This window comes from Phascolarctos cinereus, unplaced genomic scaffold (assembly GCF_003287225.1).
Source record: "Phascolarctos cinereus isolate Bilbo 61053 unplaced genomic scaffold, phaCin_HiC Scaffold_4;HRSCAF=312, whole genome shotgun sequence".
NCBI lineage: Eukaryota > Metazoa > Chordata > Mammalia > Diprotodontia > Phascolarctidae > Phascolarctos > Phascolarctos cinereus.
In genome coordinates, this window is record NW_027555847.1 from 586,006,973 (window position 1) to 586,024,402 (window position 17,430).

The window sequence follows — 17,430 nt, forward strand, 5'->3', positions numbered from 1 at the left end:
TGGAAATTCCCTTATTCTGAGAACCTGCATTCATACAGAACCAGCTAAAGGAAAGTATCAGTCAGATATGACCTACATTATCCTGTTCTGGGCCAAGGAGAGAAGACACAGTGAGGAAGCCCATGACTATGCAAGGGTGATTTGCCACTCTCAAGGCTAAGCTATTTAGATTTCCTGAGTCTCCTGGGCCACTCTAAGACAGCAACTTCATACAATTTACAAGCTGAAAAGGACCCTAGAGATCACATATGGCCCCCTTCCTTCATTTTATAGGTGAGGAAACGGGTCCAGAGAATTAAAGTGACTTGGTCAGGGTCACCTAGGTGGTATGTCATAGTCAGAATTTGAACTCACGTCCTCTGGCTATAATTCCATGCTCTGTCCGCTGTTCCGCATGACCTCTCCAATGAGCGGCAGGGCTGTTTGCACACACTTGAGTAAGGAATAGTAAAGGGGAGGCAGATATGGAGGCGACTGTTTGGGGTGGCGCTCCAAAAATACCCAGGGAAATAAAGAAATGAAACTAGAAGGGGCATGTAGGGGCACAGTGTACATTGTGAAAGAAAGATAGTATGAATCTTCACTCCAGGAAAATTTGTAATCCTCTCCCATCCCTCCACACCCATAGGGAGATAGTATAAAAATAGAGTTAAATAGAATTAACATGAGAGGGAAGAATTTAGCTAACATAACACCAGACCAGGCCTAGGCCTTGGAATAACCAGCTTACAATTTTATAATCCTTTATGACTTCCTCTTTTGCTTTGGCCAAGTCCAAGCCTATTGGCCTTCGGGGAGAGCTGCAAGGCCCATCTGTTCAATCAGGAATTTGCCAGATTGGAGAAGAAGCTCAGACCAGCTATTACTATTACTTAACATTTAGATGACCCTTAATACTTCCTAAGTATTTTACAAATGCATCACCTAAAAATATCTCTGAATTACTATAATTCCTAGTCCCCAGGGTGTAGATGATGGGAATGTTCTTTAAACCCAATTATGTCCATGCTGTTGCTGCTGCTGCTGCTGCTGTCTATAATATGAAGTAATAATAGATAAGTGTCTTTACAATGCTCTGGCTTTCAGAGCTCTATAAACAGCAATCTCAACCATCTCATTTAGGGAGGGAGAACATTAAGGATTTTTTCCAAACATTTTTTATTTCTTTTATTACAAGACATGTAGGTAAAAATGGCATATTCTGAAAAAGATAGAAAACAGTAATAAAAATCAACATTTTCCCATTAAGAAATCTGTTCATAAATACACATTATCAAATATTAAAATGTTTATTCTTTCTACAGAATAACAATAATAAATATGGGATAGCTGTGACATACACAAGGGCTGATGCCAAGTACCAGAAGTACATGGGCACAGATAAATGTTTTATAAAAGCTCAGACCACTGCTTGTATTCAGACATTTGGCAGTTGCACTCCTGATTGCAATAATCAGACTTTTTTTTTTAAAAAGATCTGATTTTTTTTTTTAATGGCTCTGTGGCATAACAAAAGACGATCGTTTTAAAGAGAATTTTGACTTGAAGGAGAACTTCGTTAAAAGGATTTCTCCCCTAAATCAACAACAACACACACCAAAAAGGTAAGCTACATATTCAAGGATATATAATCTTTGACACCATATGAGGGGTACATATATCAATTACCTAGTCTACGGAATTGCAGATTTCTAGCTGCTGGCACTTAACAAAACTGATTTCTAGGTTCAGTTTCCAGTGAGGTCAGTCACTTCTTTTCACAGCTTTACCAAGGAACAATATTGTCATAGTAAGGGGGCCAGCACTCCAGTCATAACTCTATAAAGCGTTAACAAGGCACCTCTGAGTTTGACTGGGGAGGCCATTCTTATAGTGGAAAAAGGACAAATGTCCCCATCCTGAATAACCCTCAGAAGGTATATAGGTTGATACCATGTTGGCTTCAAATCCATTTGGGCAGAGCACTGGATAAAGTTATGTTAATAAAGAAATGTTCTTATCCTATGGGTTCTATTTTTATTTTTAAAATTCTGCTGTTATCAAAAAGAGAGAAGAAAAAAAAACATGTCAACAGCAAAACTTGCCCTACAGTGAGTCTGGATGGATTCAGGTAGTGAAGACAAGCCTTTTCCTATGAATAAATACTGACAAGTAACAAAGACCTCTCATTTCCCATGCACTGTGTTGCATGTTGCCAATTCCCAATGGCAATGGGGACACCAAGTCTAACAATGAGTGAGCATCCAATCTAATGTAGATTGATTATTGGTCCCACTGGACTTTAACAATGTCCATAAAGGAGGACATCTTGGGGAGGCCAAAGCTTCTAAAGCACAGAGAGGTCATGGCAAGACTTGGATTTCAGCTTGAAGGCCATGTTCTTGTTATTCTTGGCCACTATCTTGCCCCAGAACCTGCGGGCTTTCTTGGGGATGCTCTCTCTCCTCTTCTGGTAGGCCAGTCTCCTCTCATTCTTCTCCTTGCTATCCCGCCTCAGGCGCACCTGCCGGACAATGCCTTCAAACAGCTCCTTCACATTGTGCTGAACTGCAGCAGAGGTCTCAATGAACTTGCAATCGAAGACCACTGCACATGCTCTCCCTTCTGCAAGAAAGAAAGAGAAAAGTCATGAAGCCAGATCTGCTAATCTTCCAAGGAAGCTAAGGAGTATCAAGGATAAGAGTGCTAGACTTGGATCTAGGAAGACCTGAATTCAAATCTTGACTCTCTCAGTTATGAACTGTGTGACCCTGGGCAAGTCAACTGACTGTAATTTCCTCATCTGTAAAATGGGGATAATAATATCACCTAGCTCTCAGGGTTGTTGTGAGGGTCAAACAAGATAACCTAAGTAAAGTGATTTGCAAACCTTAAGGTACTATATAAATGTGAGTAATCATCATCATCATCATCATCATCATCTTCTTCTTCTTCTTCTTCTTCTTCTTCTTCTTCTTCCTCTTCCTCTTCTTTTTCTTCTTTTATGGTTGGGCTCAGCCTTCTGAGGGTTATAAGTAGATAGGTAACCTGAACATTTGGCTTCTTTTTATTCTGAAATTGCCACAGATGTGGATTTTGGTCATTCATAGGCAATGGTTCTAGCATACCCTTTTCACCATAATGAGGCACATTCTCCCAGTGCATAAATTGAAGCCAATAGTCTTGCAGAAAGAGCCTCGAAAATCAGTCATCACTTCAGATTCAGGATCCATCACAAAGAAGTTGTTTGACCCTCAGCAAGTTATGATGCTGTTACTGTCCAGTTTTTTTCTACTCAAAATTGCTACAATACTTGCCCTTCTCTACCTAGGAGAGTTGCTTCGAAAATTCAAGATGGATAATATATAAAAACTTATACTGCTTTAAATAAAATTGGACAGTCCCACTGCTACATCAGCAGCCACCTTCCAGTACCAACTGAGATATTTTTAAAAACCAGAGGAAGGCTGCTAGAGCATTACATAAATCCCCACAGGGAGCATTTATGGTAAAACTTGAATATGGATCACACCAGAAAAATGGCAATCAGTGCTGGTAGAAAGCAGGCTCATGCAGATAAAATCACAAATCTATCAAAGGAAAGTAACATATTTAAAATATTATTTTAAAAATATGTGAATAGTACGCAAATTTGCCATAAGTGGGTTGGACAGTTTTTAGGTGCTTAGGAAACTGTCATAGAATTAAGCAGCAATCCGCTAAAAGGTCATCCCAATGGCATGAAAGATTTACTTTCAACTTCTAAAAACTTTCCAAGTTACTCCCAAGACACATCTTATGTACAAGAATGCCTCAACCTGATACATTTCTTATTTCATGTCAACATATCATTTTGTGTTTTTTTTAAATGTTATCGTGTAAACCTCATTTCAAACTACAGCCATCTTTATTAATGAGGTGATTTCAGCCCCTAAGCTTCAAGACAAAAATCCTTCTGCGAAACATTAGGGGGCCTGCAGTGAACAACTATCCAATGATAGCCAGCTAATGATGCATTTCTTAGTCAAGGACTTCCCTGGCAAACGTCATGGGGAAAGAGCAGCTGGTTGAGAAAACTCACCGTCTTTCAAATATTTCTAGATTCCCAAGTAGTTAGTATCTGCCACAGCCCATATTCTGCCCTATTACATCCAACCTCAACCACAATGGTGCCAACAAAGATAAGTTCACTTCCTGGTGTGTTTTTTTTTTTAGCCATCATTCTTCAAGTGACTATGCAATTTTTAAAAATGAGCTTATTGGATGAACATATTTCCCCCAAAATTAAAACAAACAAGAAATGACCAATCCTTTTCTTAGTGTGAACTTACTACTTTTACAACTGTGTCATGCTAACTGACCTGTAAGTGTGAACCACTGTATACTGGATTTTCTTATGGTGGGGCATAATTGTGTTGTCTTCTATTTTCCTTTTCAAATCTATTTTCCTTTTCAAACATGTACCCATCGCCAGATCTATATTGAGTTAATAATTCATCTCAGGGGTCCTGAAATCATTTATGGGATCCTGTTATCTATACAACCAAATAAATTAGCTCTTTCTTGATATGAAAAATACCCAAATTACACTGATTTATTTGGGTCTGATTAGTCTAATGTCTTAAATTACCCTCAAGTAATTTAGATAACCATGGGGACCAGAAACAAACAAGTTACTCATCAAGCAACATGCTTTGTCCAAAATTCTGCTCCTCACAATTTCTCTCTAACCTTTTCTTGCATATAGGAGAGTTACTTTTCAGTTCACTGAAGTTTTGACATCACCTACAGGATGTGGCTATGCCACCAGTAAAGATTTTCAGGATAGAAATCTCAGGGAACTTTGGACAGAAACATTTAGACAATAGGGGTTTGTGATAGTCAAGACAAGATTGATTATTTACCAAAATAAAATAAGGCTTTGAGATTTACCAAGATGTCTTGAAAGACTGGGGGCCCCTGTCCTAGCTAGGTTCAAAGGCTACTTTGTAATAAGTAGGGAATGGATCATGGATTCAGAGCTAGAAGGGACCTTTGAGATCACTGAGTCCAACCCTCTCATTTAAGAGATGAGAAAACTGAGGTCTGTAGATGTTAAATGACTTGCCCAGGGTCACATAGCCAATAAGTGTCAGAGACAAGATTTGAATTCAGATCTTCCTGACTCCCATGTCCAGTATGCTATTTGTTACAGAGGGAGAGAGAGACAGAGACAGAGAGAGAAAGAGAATAGGAGTCTTAACAATATAAATAAATCACTGTGGTCCATAACTAGGACCTGCTTGGAACCCTACTTCAGGTCTTTAGTCAAAGACAGTAGGGGAACAAACCACAGAAAAGAAGGGGCCAAGTGACTACATTACTCGTATAGCTGCACAAACCTGACACAGACACTTCTCGGCACCGCACCAGGTCACTTTTGTTCCCAACTAAAATAATGGGAATGTCTTCTGTTTGGCGAGCCCGGCGAAGCTGAATTCGAAGCTCAGATGCCTTCTCAAAACTTGCTCTGTCAGTGATGGAGTAGACAATCAGGTAGGCATCCCCTACCTGCATGCAATGATCTTGGAGCCATTCATTTTCCCCCTGGTGAAGTGAGAAACACTGTCATGAACAACCCATTTCAATTATAGCGTACGAATGTGACAATATTCCATTGCACCATAAAGAATGACTAAGTGTATGGTTTCGGAGAAAATTGGGAAAATTTATTTGAACTGATGAAGAGTAAAGTTAGCAAACTTGGAGAATAATTTTATAACATTGTAAGAAATGAATAAATTTGAAAGATTTAAGAATTCTGATCAACACAATGACTAACCATGATGCCAGAGTACCAGTGATAAAGAATGCTTTCGATAGAGAGGTAATGGATTAAATATGTAGAATGAGATGTGTTTTTGAACCCAGCCAGTGTAGGGATTTGTTTTGCTTGACAATGCATATTTATTACAAGAGAATTGTTTGTCTTTTTTCTTTCCAGTTGAAGAGGAAGAAGTGGAAAGAAAGAAAATAAATGCTTGTTAATAGAAAAAAAATAATTTAAAAAATAAAGTGGAACAAACTAAAAAAAAATCAACCAAATAATCAACAGGTATTAATTAAATGCCTATTTTATACAATTCACAAGTGAGATAGTCTCAAGAGTCTATTGGAGGAGACAAAATGTATATATAGAATATATATGTATATATATATATGTATATATAAATACATAAATACAAGATAATCAGGGGGGAAAGCATTGGCAACCAGTGAAAATGGAGAATAAGCTGTTCAGGAAAGACCTCATTTAGAAAGTGAGCACAACTTTGTAGAGAAATGAGGAGTGCTTTGGGGAAGAAGAGATATGTACCATTTCTCTGGATCTGTCTCCTCAGCTGCAAAATACGTGGTGAAATGTGGCAGGGAGAGGATAGGGTTGGCTACATAATCTCTGACATTCCTCCCAGCCATATCAGTCCAGAATTTTAATACATAAACACCATATGTTGAATTGCGAATGAGCATCAAGCCACACCAAGGAAGATCCTTTTCTACCTCACCCCAAAACTCCCCAAGACGTCTTTCTAAGTGATGGTGATGAAACATCATCAATAAGCTTGAAGTTATTATAAGAGCTTTATAGGCATATGAGAATGTAAATGAGGAACCTTGTAAATATGCTCATTTTGGTCATTCAACAAATGCTTGGTTTGGGGTTTTTTTAATAACATTTTATTTTTCCCCAATTACATGTAAAAATAAAATTTTAACATTCTTTTTCTTTTAAGTTTTGAGTTCCAAATTCTATCCCTCCCTCCTGCCCTGAGACAGTAAGAAATCTGATATAGGTTATACATGTGCAATCATGTAAAATATTTCCATATTAGTCATTTTGTGCAAAAAGACAGGAGGGAAGAAAGGAAAGAAGGAAGAAAAGAGGGGGGAGGAGGGAGGGGAGAGGAAGAAAAAAAGGAAGAAAAAATAGAGGGAAAAGGAAAGAGAAAGAGAAAAAGAGAAAGAAAGAAATAGAGAGAAATAGTATACTTCCGTTTACAACCGGACAATATCAGTTCTTTCTCTTGAGATGAATAGCATTTTTCATCATGAGTCCTTTGGGATTGTCACGGATCATTGTATTGCTTAGAATAGCTAAGTCTTTCACAGTTCTTCATCATATAACATTGTTGTTACTGTGTACAGTTTTCTCCTGGTTCTGCTCACTTCATTTTGTATCAGGTCATATAAATCTTTCCAGGTTTTTCTGAAATCATCCCGCTTTGTCATTTCTTATAGCACAATAATATTCCATTACAATCATATACCATCACTTATTCAGCCATTCCCCAATTGATGGTCATCCCTTCAATTGCCAATTCTTAGCCACTACAAAAAGAGCTGCTGTAAATATTTTTGTACAAATAGGTTCTTTTCCTTTTCATAAAAAAAAAAGTCTCTTTAGAATAAAGACCTAGCAGTGGTATTGCTGGATCAAAGGGTGTGCACAGTTTTATAGCCCTTTGGGCTTAGTCAACAAATATTTAATAAAGGTTTTCTGTATAAGAGCCCTTTGCCAAATGCTGGAGTAGGTACAAAAGCTAGATAAGACATGGTCCCTGTGCAAATTTGTCATATTCATTTGAAAGCAGTAAACTGGAGTCCTTCTGGAAAAAGCAAATGCTGAAGACTGGAGGTTAGAATGACAATTTTACATAGTTTCACATGTTTTGAAATAGTCTACTGCCTCCTGTAAATGATGGTTTTCTTACCAATGACAAAATAAAATAGTTTATTGGGTATAAGGCAAGGAACTGGAACTTGTTTGTGATTCAGACCCTTACTTATGAAAAGCCATTTTCTTTAGGACCAGTAGACAAATATCAGTTGGAGCCACATACCTTATTTTCCCACATGTCCAACAAGATGATGGTTGCACTTTCCCCATCAACAATCAGGGTTCGTTCATAGGTGTCTTCTAGAAGAGAAAACAAAAATGATATTGAAGGTAGAAGCCTAGGAGTGATGCTTTTGGATGGGAGGGCTGTAGCTAAGAATCACAGAATGACAGGCTTAGAGATGGAAGGGAACTTAAGGGCCGTTTTGAACAATCCCCACCTTTAACAGATAATGCAACTATAAGGTGTCAGGGAGACCTGAGTTCAAATTCCGACTCAGATATTACCAGCTGTATGACATTGAACAAGTCACTTAACCGTCGTTTGCCTCAGTTTCCTCATTTGTAAAATAAGGACAATGAGGACATCTACTTCAAATGAGGTAACATATTCAAAGTATTTTGCAAACCTTAAATCACTATATAAATGCTAGCTATCATTTGCTCTCAGGAGCCCAAGGTAAGTGACAGAACAGACATTTGAACCATGGTTCTCTGACTCGAGATTTAGCATATCTTCCACTGCTCTGTGCAGCCTTTGACACCATTGAGGTCACCTTGTGCAACCCTGCCCTTCCCTTTACTTAACCCATGAGAAAATGGAGGCCCAGAGAGGGTTAGAGGTTTGTCTAAGGTTGTTTGGGGAATAACTGGCAAAGGCAGTAAATCCCAGGCTCTTCACCTCCTGCCACACTGCTTGTTACTGTTAAGTCCCTTGTCAGTTGTGTCCGACTCTCCACGACCCCATCTGGAGTTTTCTTGGCAGAGACACTGGGGTGATTTGCCATTCCTTTCTCCAGCTCATTTTACAGGGAGAAAACTGAGGCAAACAGGGTTACTGAAGTGACCTGCCCAGGGTCATGCAACTAGTAAGTGTCTGAGGCCAGATTTGAACTCGCAAAGAGGAGTTTCTAACTCCAGGCCCAGCACTCTAGACACTGCTTCACCACCACACACATTTTACTAACTCAAGGCAAGGACCCTACTAAAGATGCTTATCCAATACATACAAATGCCGATTAAATCATTGTGGCATTTAATATGTACACACCATGTACAGCTTGAACAGATGGTACATATTTTATGGAGCCTGGACATTAGAGGAAAGCACGATATGGGAATAACCACTACCTAAGCCTCCCTGGCTCAGAGCCAATGACCGTTGTACACAAGGAAATAGTAGAGGGAAAAGAGTGGGACTAGCTTCCCTTAGCCACATACAAAAGCCTTTATCCTCACTTTGCAGTCAATGATGATTTGTAGTCATTCCTTATTACTATGAGGGCCGTACTTCTTGGTGATTCTGGGGCAAGTGTAGCGGACTTAAGGTCTGTATACCATCCCTAGTTTTCTTCTTCTAAGGGGGAGGGTGAGAGAGAGAGAAAGATCTTGAGACACTCATCATATTGGCTCCAGTTTTCTTTATCCTTTTTTTGAAAAACATAATTAATTCTCCAGGAATACACTGAGCTTATTTTACCATTAGAGTACAGCAGAAGTAGCAGCTCCAGCTCTGTTCAGTAATGGAAACTTTCCTTCCCCTCCCTTTCTCTGAAACTGTTTGTGGGTGAAGGGTTAGCACAACGTGCAAACATAGTTAGAGTCCAGGGGAACAGTTGGGCAGGGAGCAGAAGGGGATCATTAGGCAAAAGAACAGGGAGAGAAGACAAGATTTTGCAGGAAGTTCTTCCATCCATCGTCTTATACCCAGACCCACTTAAAATGTCTTTCCCTTTATTCTGATATTTCTTGCCTTTGGATTTTGATACTTGGAAATGGTTATTAGGATCTTCTTTTCCACTGAGGCAAGGAAATATTGCGGTCATCCTAGGAGTCTTGTTATGAACAAATCTTATCTTAACAAGGAAAGTAAGTAAACCAGGCTGCATACACACACACACACACACACACACACACACACACATATATGTGTGTGTGATATATATATATGTATACATACACACACATATATAGTAGATAGAGAGCTAGCCTCAAAGTCTCACCTCTGAAACACACTATCTATGTGACTATGAGCAAGTCACTTAGTTTTTTTAATGCTCTAAGCCAGAGATTTTTAAAGTATAGTCTGCAGACCCATGGGGGTCCCTAAGATCCTTTTAGGGGGTCATGGTATTCAGTCATTTCAGTCATGTCCAACTCTTCATGAACCCATTTGGAGTTTTCTTGGCAAAGAAACCAGGGTGATTTACCATTCCCTTCTCCAGCTCATTTGACAGATGAGGAAACTGAGGCCAAAAGGGTTTAAGTGACTTGCCCAGGGTCACATAACTGGTAAGTGTTAGGGGGTACATAAAACTATTTTCTTTAAAATGCTAAGATTTTTTTTCTAATACTGAGAGATAGAACTCACATAAATAAACACTGTTCAGGGAATCCTCAATAACTCTTAAGAGTGTAAAAGAGTCCTGAGACCAAAAGGTTTGAGAATTGCTGCTCTAAGCAAGCGAAGTTGGCAACCTGCATTAGTAAAGGGAGTTCCCTCATCCAGGAGTTTCCTAAGCCAATGAAATCATAGATCCAGGCCCAAGCCCAGCCCTACCTACCTAGCAAGTATGTAGGAACACCTCTCTGCCCCCGTTTATAATCCCTTCATATCTTGAAGCTACGAACAAGTAGGAGACAAGAAAGAAGCAGCATATGGATGAAGAAGACTGCCTGTTGGCAGCTGCCACTGTGTGTTTATCCCTCAGCCTCCCCCACCTCCATATGTGTTTATGTCTCTTCCCATCTTGAGCATGATCCCCGTTTGTGGGTTAGATTAAAAATTCTTTATTCATGTCACGTGTGTCATTCCCTGAATATTCAGGAAGAATAAGATTTCAGTAGGATGTTGTCATTATTTTATTTTAAGTACTTGTGGGTAGGACCTCTTGAATTTACCATGCAAACTTAAGAAAAACATTACCCTGAATCTATAGAACCCCAAGATTTTAATCCAAGGAGACACACCAGGTATTAAGGTTATTAGGATTAATCACTCCCCTTGACCAAGGGTCAAGTTGGCCAATTCCCTAGAGGAAGGTTTTTATCTTTTCTCTTAGGCCCCTCCCTAAACTCAGAAGTTGCACTTTGTACACCTTCAACATGGACTTCCCTGGAAATCAGAATCAATGGGGAAATCAGGAAGCCTGAGGTCCAAGGGACAGCGTGACCTGAACACAGACTGAAACAGATACCAAGAATTGGAGAAAAATAGAGGCAAAGTCAAACCTTTTCTGGGTTTTTAAAGAAAGTCATCATGAAGAGGAAATGGACCAGGGATCTATCTATCTCCAAGGGACAGAGACTCTAAACATAACACCATACTTTAAAAAGGTAATTTTTCTTAAGGTTGTCACTTATAGTCATATCTCTGCCTCCAAATAATTGTGAGCTTGAAACAACGGGTCAGTAAGATACACTGCTGAACACTATCGCACTTTGCATGGGCTAGATGAGGAGATCTGAGGTCATATATGCACTTCTCAGCATGCCTTGGGGACTCTGAGAATGTTGTGGTGTCATGGAAAGAGTACTGAGAGTTGGAGTCAAGAGATACTTGGGTTCAAATTCTGACTCTGTTACATATTAGCTGTGTGACCTTGGACAAGTCATTTTAAGTCCCTAAGGTACAATTTCCCTTTCTGGAAAAATGGGTCTGATAATACTTGTGTTACCTAAGTGTTTCAGAAGCCATAAAGCACTATAGAAACATAAACTCTTATTAAATGCAAGTTACTTATTGATGGTCTTTATAATGAGGCACTAATAACTCTCAATTATTCAAGGTTTGACTCCTCTCTTTACTTGTTTATTTTTTGCCCTTTCTAGTGGGGAGGGACGGAAGGAGGCAAGGAGAAAGAGAATTCAGTGAGCTTTGGGGGAAGGTTGGGGTGAGTGGCAAAAGAGAAAGGTTTAAGCTAATCACTTTTATGTTATATTTTTCAATTATCTTAGTAGAGCAGAGTTTTAGTGCTATCTTCTTTCTTATTTGCATGTTGTCTCCCCTATGAGAGAAATCATTTTACTATTATTAGTTTGGGATCAAAGCTTCTCTCCTTTATTTCTCTTTCAAGGCCCAGCCCCTATGAAAAGTCAGTCTCTGAAGGACTTGACTGATTGATGAGATTGTCCTACCCCTCAAAGAAACATGCTTCTCAATGTTGGGTGGGACTCCACCCAAATAGGAGAACTTACTTTGGTTTGGACACAGGGGTGGGAAACCTGTGGCCTCAAGGCCACATGTGGCCCTCTAGGTACTTGGATGTGGCCCTTTCACTGAATCCAAACTTCACAGAACAAATCCCCTTAATAAAAGGATTTGTTCTGTAAAACTTGGGCTCAGTCAAAAGGCCACCACCCAAGGACCTAGAAGGCCACATGTGGCCCCAAGATTCCCCACCCTGATACAAAATTCAGTTTAGATGAAAGGAGAAAGGAGCAAGGGGCATTGTCTTTGTACCCCTCCAGTGGACTTTAGGGTGACCCAGCTCATGAAGGAGAAAACCAACCAGAGAGGTCTGGATGGAGATAGATTCCCCTGTCCATATTGTTGGAGGCAGCTGAGTCTCATGATCAAGCAACATTCTTAGCAGGAAGAGCTGAAGACTTCTAGCCCACCTCCTCATTAAATGTCCATCAATCAGGGTTGCCTTTCACTTTTCAGTGGCATTGCCTTTCAAAAAAATATTTAAGGCTTTCAGGCTATCTAAGTTTTTGACTTTGGTTACTGAGAGAAACCACTGATCGTCAATTTCTTGATTATTAGCTAGCATAATAAATGAAATGATAATTAATTGCCTGAAAATTCTGTCTCTTAGGGTTTTTCATTCATCACACCTAATAGAATATAATCTCCTGGAGGGCAAGGACTATTTCATTTTTGTCTTTGTATTCCCAGGACTGAGCAAAATACCTGGCACATAGTAGATGCCTAATAAATGCTAGTTGATTGATGAGTGAACGTCTAAAACTGAACTCATCATCTCCCCCTCTCCTTTCTGAACTTCCTTATTGCCAAGGCTTCTTTCTGTCCTTGAAGATAAAAACAAGATAAATCATATCATGCAATCTAACAGGTTTCCAATATCTCTCAAATTCTCCAAAGAAGTGACCCCCTCCCCCAGGTAGCATCCAATCTATCATCTTTCCAAATCCATGAGTGAGGTGTCTTCAAGTCTGACTCAAAATGCCACCCAGTGGAAAATCTGTGAAATTAATCATAGCGTCTTGGAGTTAGAAGGGGCTCGAGAGGTCATTTTCCCCCAAACCTCAATGAGCAGAATGTTTCTTGCCCATCTGACTAAGCTGTTATTCTGAGAATCATATAGGTGTGAAAGTACACTATGTGCAAAGCAAGATGCATTTATTAAGTAACTACTGAGTGCCAGGCACAGTGATATATAAGCACTAGAAAAAAGTAGATTTATCATATGGACATGTGGTATTGGAGTAGTAAAGTGGCATAGAATTTAGAGAGCAGACTTTAGAGCCAGGAAAACCTTGGTTCAAATCCCAACTCTGGCACATCCTGGATGTGTGACCTTGGTCAGGTCTTTTGTCCTCTCAGTGCCTCAGAGACCGTGAATTGCAGAACAGTTGGTAACTTGCCTTGGGAGAGGGAGTTTCCTCAATGGGAGTTGCCTTTAGCCAGTGAAATCACAGGTGTAGATTTTTTTTAAAAAGATGTCATCAATTCTCAGCAGCCCTGTCTGAGACTGGAAGTATCACCAATTGTGTGACACCAATCCAACAATACCTATTGAGCCCAGAGCACTGTGTTCAATTCTAACCACAGAGTTTAGAAAAGACACGCTTGCTGCCTTCACACAGTTTACAGTCTACTAGTGGGATATGTGGGAATCTGCCCCGCTTGCTAGACAGAGCTAGTCGGCTCCTCTTTTAGCCACAGCCACACCCAACCTTGTGAAACAAGGAAGAAGAAACCTGGCATGAAGCAGCATCTATTTCCTTCTATCCTGTTCAGAAAGAACACTGGTTTTTCCCCTTTGCTTTACTATTTATTTACCTATTGTCCTCCTTTTCTAGGAATAATGAATAAAGTCCTTTCTTATTTACCTACAACTTAGCAGCCTTAACTGATCAGTCCACTCTGACCATGTTCAAAAGGTATAACAGTAAGAATAATGCTATGACCACCTTTCCACTGGAACTCCCAGAAAGATACGGCTCTATTTTTCCCCTGAGGTATGCACATGGATTTTTCCAACATGAAAATTGAAATCATCCTTTTAAGAGCTGGAGTAATGAGTGACCAAGGAACTTGGTCCAGGGTCACATAGTTATGGAAAGTAGAAATAGGATTCCATGCCCTTGGACCTCACTTCTCTCTTTTGTTTAGCCTTGGAATCCAAGTATTCCCCTCTCTGGCCAAGATTCAGAAGATTTGATCCTTGTCAATGGTTATTTTACTCTTCCTGGTCCACAGAGATTGAACCAGAGACTTGTGGCTTTCACAAACCAGTTAAGGCCAAGATGAATTATCTCATTTCTAAACCCTACTGATAAATAGCCCAGCTATTTTGCTCTGCTTTTAATGCTGGTGTGGCCTGTTGACTAGAGACAATTCAACACTTAGCTACTTACCTCCCAATACCTCACAGTCACTGTCCATGCTATCGGTCACACCTGCAAAGATGTTGGCCAGGGTAGACTTGCCCACACCGTGTTCCCCAATCAGCACCACTCGGTAGTATGTATTTCCAGACTCAGAGGAGATGACTGAATCTGTGGAGTCAGATGACCAGCTTCGACGGTAGTAGTCTTCTGGGTTCATGGAGTATCGGTTGCGGTTGCTGTATGGGTGTGGGTCTTTCTGGACCGTCAGGTGCCTCCCATCTGCAGGAATGCTCCAGCGCTGCTGCTGTGCCTGCAGGGCTGTGCTGCTTCGGCGCATGGTGACATTGTTCAGAGTCATTGTTGGTTCCTGGGGAGCAAACAGAACACCAGGATGACGTACTTGGAGTTTCATCGGTTTTTTTTTTTTCACGAACTGAGAACTACATATCTCCAAAACACAAGGTATCAATAAAATAGCCCTGAGCTCTGAGTGGTCCAAGTTCGAATTGCTCAGTCACACTCCTAGGAGTAGGATTTCTCATCTACTTCAGGTATCGAAACAGCTCTGGGTACCATTTCTAAGGGAAGGAAAAGGGTATCATGGGTGAGTACTCCCCAGATAGGTCATAATTTAGAAGCAGAAGTTACTGGAGAGATCAAGTACTGTAAGTCACTAGTTTTACAGATGAAGAAACTAAGGCCCAGAGAGATCAAGTGATTCCTAGATCCTCTGTCACCAAATCCAGTGCTCTCTCTATCACACTAAGCTTCTTCTTAGCTCCTGAGGGCTAATACTGAGAGTTGATCCTAAAAAAGCAAAAGTCACAAACACACCAAAAACAAAAATCCTCCTCCACTGAAATCTACAAGTGAGTAGTTCTGAGGAGCAGCAGACCAGGGACCACGTTATCGTTCCAGCTCATTCTGCACTTAATTATACTGACCTATTCATCAGCCTGATCTGCTTTGGTTGGAAACCTGTGGCAATGACATCATTGCCCCTCTGCTTGAGCAGTATATACATTGGAACTACCATGTTTAGTCACATTGCCTTGATGATCTCCAGCTGCTGAGACTACTATTTTAATTATTTTTTCTCTTTTGAGTTTTATGCCTCAACATTGCCCTCTGCTCACTGGCATGCTTTTAAAAAAAATACCACCATGATGCTCACTATCCTGGCATTAAATGTTCACTCAGCCATTTCCAAACCTATCAAACATGCACTGGGAATGCCCATGCACATCGCTTTTCACTGAGTCCTTTCGCAATTTCTCATTAATTCAACAGAGCTTTTTAATCTTCTGGGAGCCTCAATGGTAGAAAACAGATACAAAAAAAATGGACTATTGGGCAGCAGAAAGACATGATGAAGTAATGGATGGTGTTGGACTTGGATGACTTCAAATCCCCCCTCTCACACTTACAAGCTGTGCAACCTTGGGGCAAGTCAATTCTCTGCTGTGGTCTGAATTTCCTCATCTGTAACATGAGGGGGTTGAATTAGGTGACCTCTAAAATCCCTCCTTAGCTCAGAAATCTGTAGTACAATCAACACTCTCTAACAGGTCCACCATAGCTTCTAGGCTACTGTATTGTGGGTTCCCTCTTTCCTGGAGTTTTGTGAACTCAGTTAGTATCTGGAGCGGAGCATTTATATTCTTCCTCAACAAAATCCATTCTCAAGAGCAAGAAATAATTAACCAAGAAGTCACTAGAGGCACATCAGTCCCCAGACAAGATGATGAATGGCACATAAGAACAGTAACTCGAAGTGGCAGGGTTTGGGGTTTTTTGGGGGAGAGGGAGAAAAACGAGGCATCATCACCATCACCATCCATCTGGGCATCTGCCTTGAAAATTGGTACTGATTAATGACATCATACCCCATCTCCCCAAAAAAGAATTGCCATTATTCTCATCTTAAGCTCCTTTCTTTTTTTCTGGGAAATTTTAGAGACTGGATCGTAGAGTCCACGATCACTTTTCACTACTTAAAAAGAAGTTCAGGCTGATGGAAGACGCCGCATTTTGCTGCTCCCGGTATCGCGTGTCCCATCCATCCTCGTCCCATCCATCCGCACCCCTTCACTGCAGAGGTCTCTGGCCTCCGATAGAGCCCCAAGTTCTAGCGTAGCCTCCCAAGAGTGCTCATACATACACACGTACCCTCTTACACACACACACTACCTGACTTTTCACAGTCCCTTCCAGTCAAGGCAGCGGCGGGATCCCGGGGAATCTCCTGTTCACACTGGAGCGAGCGAGTGAGCGAGCGAGTGAGCGCAGGCTGGGGTGCCGCTCTGCTGGAGTAAACTCCTCTCTGCTTCCAACTGGCTGCCTCTCTCCAGCCGTTGCTCGGCTCCCCCAGGTTTATATTAAGCACATCTGATCAGACAGGGCTTTTCCGTGACGTCACTGCCCTGGCCACAGAGCAGGCGGCCCCCCGCTGGGAGGAAACGGGTATGCAGAAGAGCCCAAAGTTCCAGACGCTCCCAGCGAACGCAAAATCAGTTACTTGTAGTCATATGATTTTTCTTCCCCTCTCCCTCCCCAAACCTCCACCCGTTTTTCCAGAGTGCCAGGGAAGCAGATCCTGTGACTTTTTTTTTTTACAAGGTGAAAACAAGAAAATGGAAAAATACTCCAAGTGTCACTTAAACCTTTTTCCCGGCAATGTACTCGAGAGCTGCCCAGATGAAGGATACGCAAAGGCTCGGGGTTGTTTTGCGAAGGGGAACTGGGGCTCCATTCATTCTGCTTTGTCACGACAGCATCGATCAACCCTCGGTGCTAAAACATCAGCCTCCGAATCACGAATGTGCAGCCACCTGGCAAAAGGGTGGGAGGAAGGGGTATGGAGTGGGGGAAGCATTCATTTTAGCAGCATCTTCTGCTGCAGGAAACAGCCTCGTGTCTCGTTTCACCCCCTCTTCGGCCCAAGAAAAAGAGTGGGGACAGCCAGAGAGCTACTCATGATTCTCTGCTCCTTCTGC

General features: G+C 41.0%; 1 protein-coding gene across 2 annotated transcripts; it reads right to left on the reverse strand.

Moving 5' to 3' along the window:
- Positions 1-1,270: 1,270 nt before the first annotated feature.
- Positions 1,271-16,893, reverse strand: GEM (GTP binding protein overexpressed in skeletal muscle). Of its 2 annotated transcripts, none has more exons than XM_020968505.2 (5): positions 16,604-16,893; positions 14,462-14,801; positions 7,860-7,936; positions 5,361-5,565; positions 1,271-2,604 (listed from the first exon to the last, which is right to left on the reverse strand). In XM_020968505.2, exons 2-5 carry the CDS (start codon positions 14,790-14,792, stop codon positions 2,327-2,329), a joined length of 891 nt encoding a protein of 296 aa, XP_020824164.1. In that variant the 5' UTR covers positions 14,793-14,801; positions 16,604-16,893; the 3' UTR covers positions 1,271-2,326. The 2 variants fall into 2 exon arrangements, with proteins under 2 accessions (XP_020824164.1, XP_020824154.1); XM_020968495.2 differs by having other exon boundaries at positions 16,625-16,891.
- Positions 16,894-17,430: the final 537 nt, after the last annotated feature.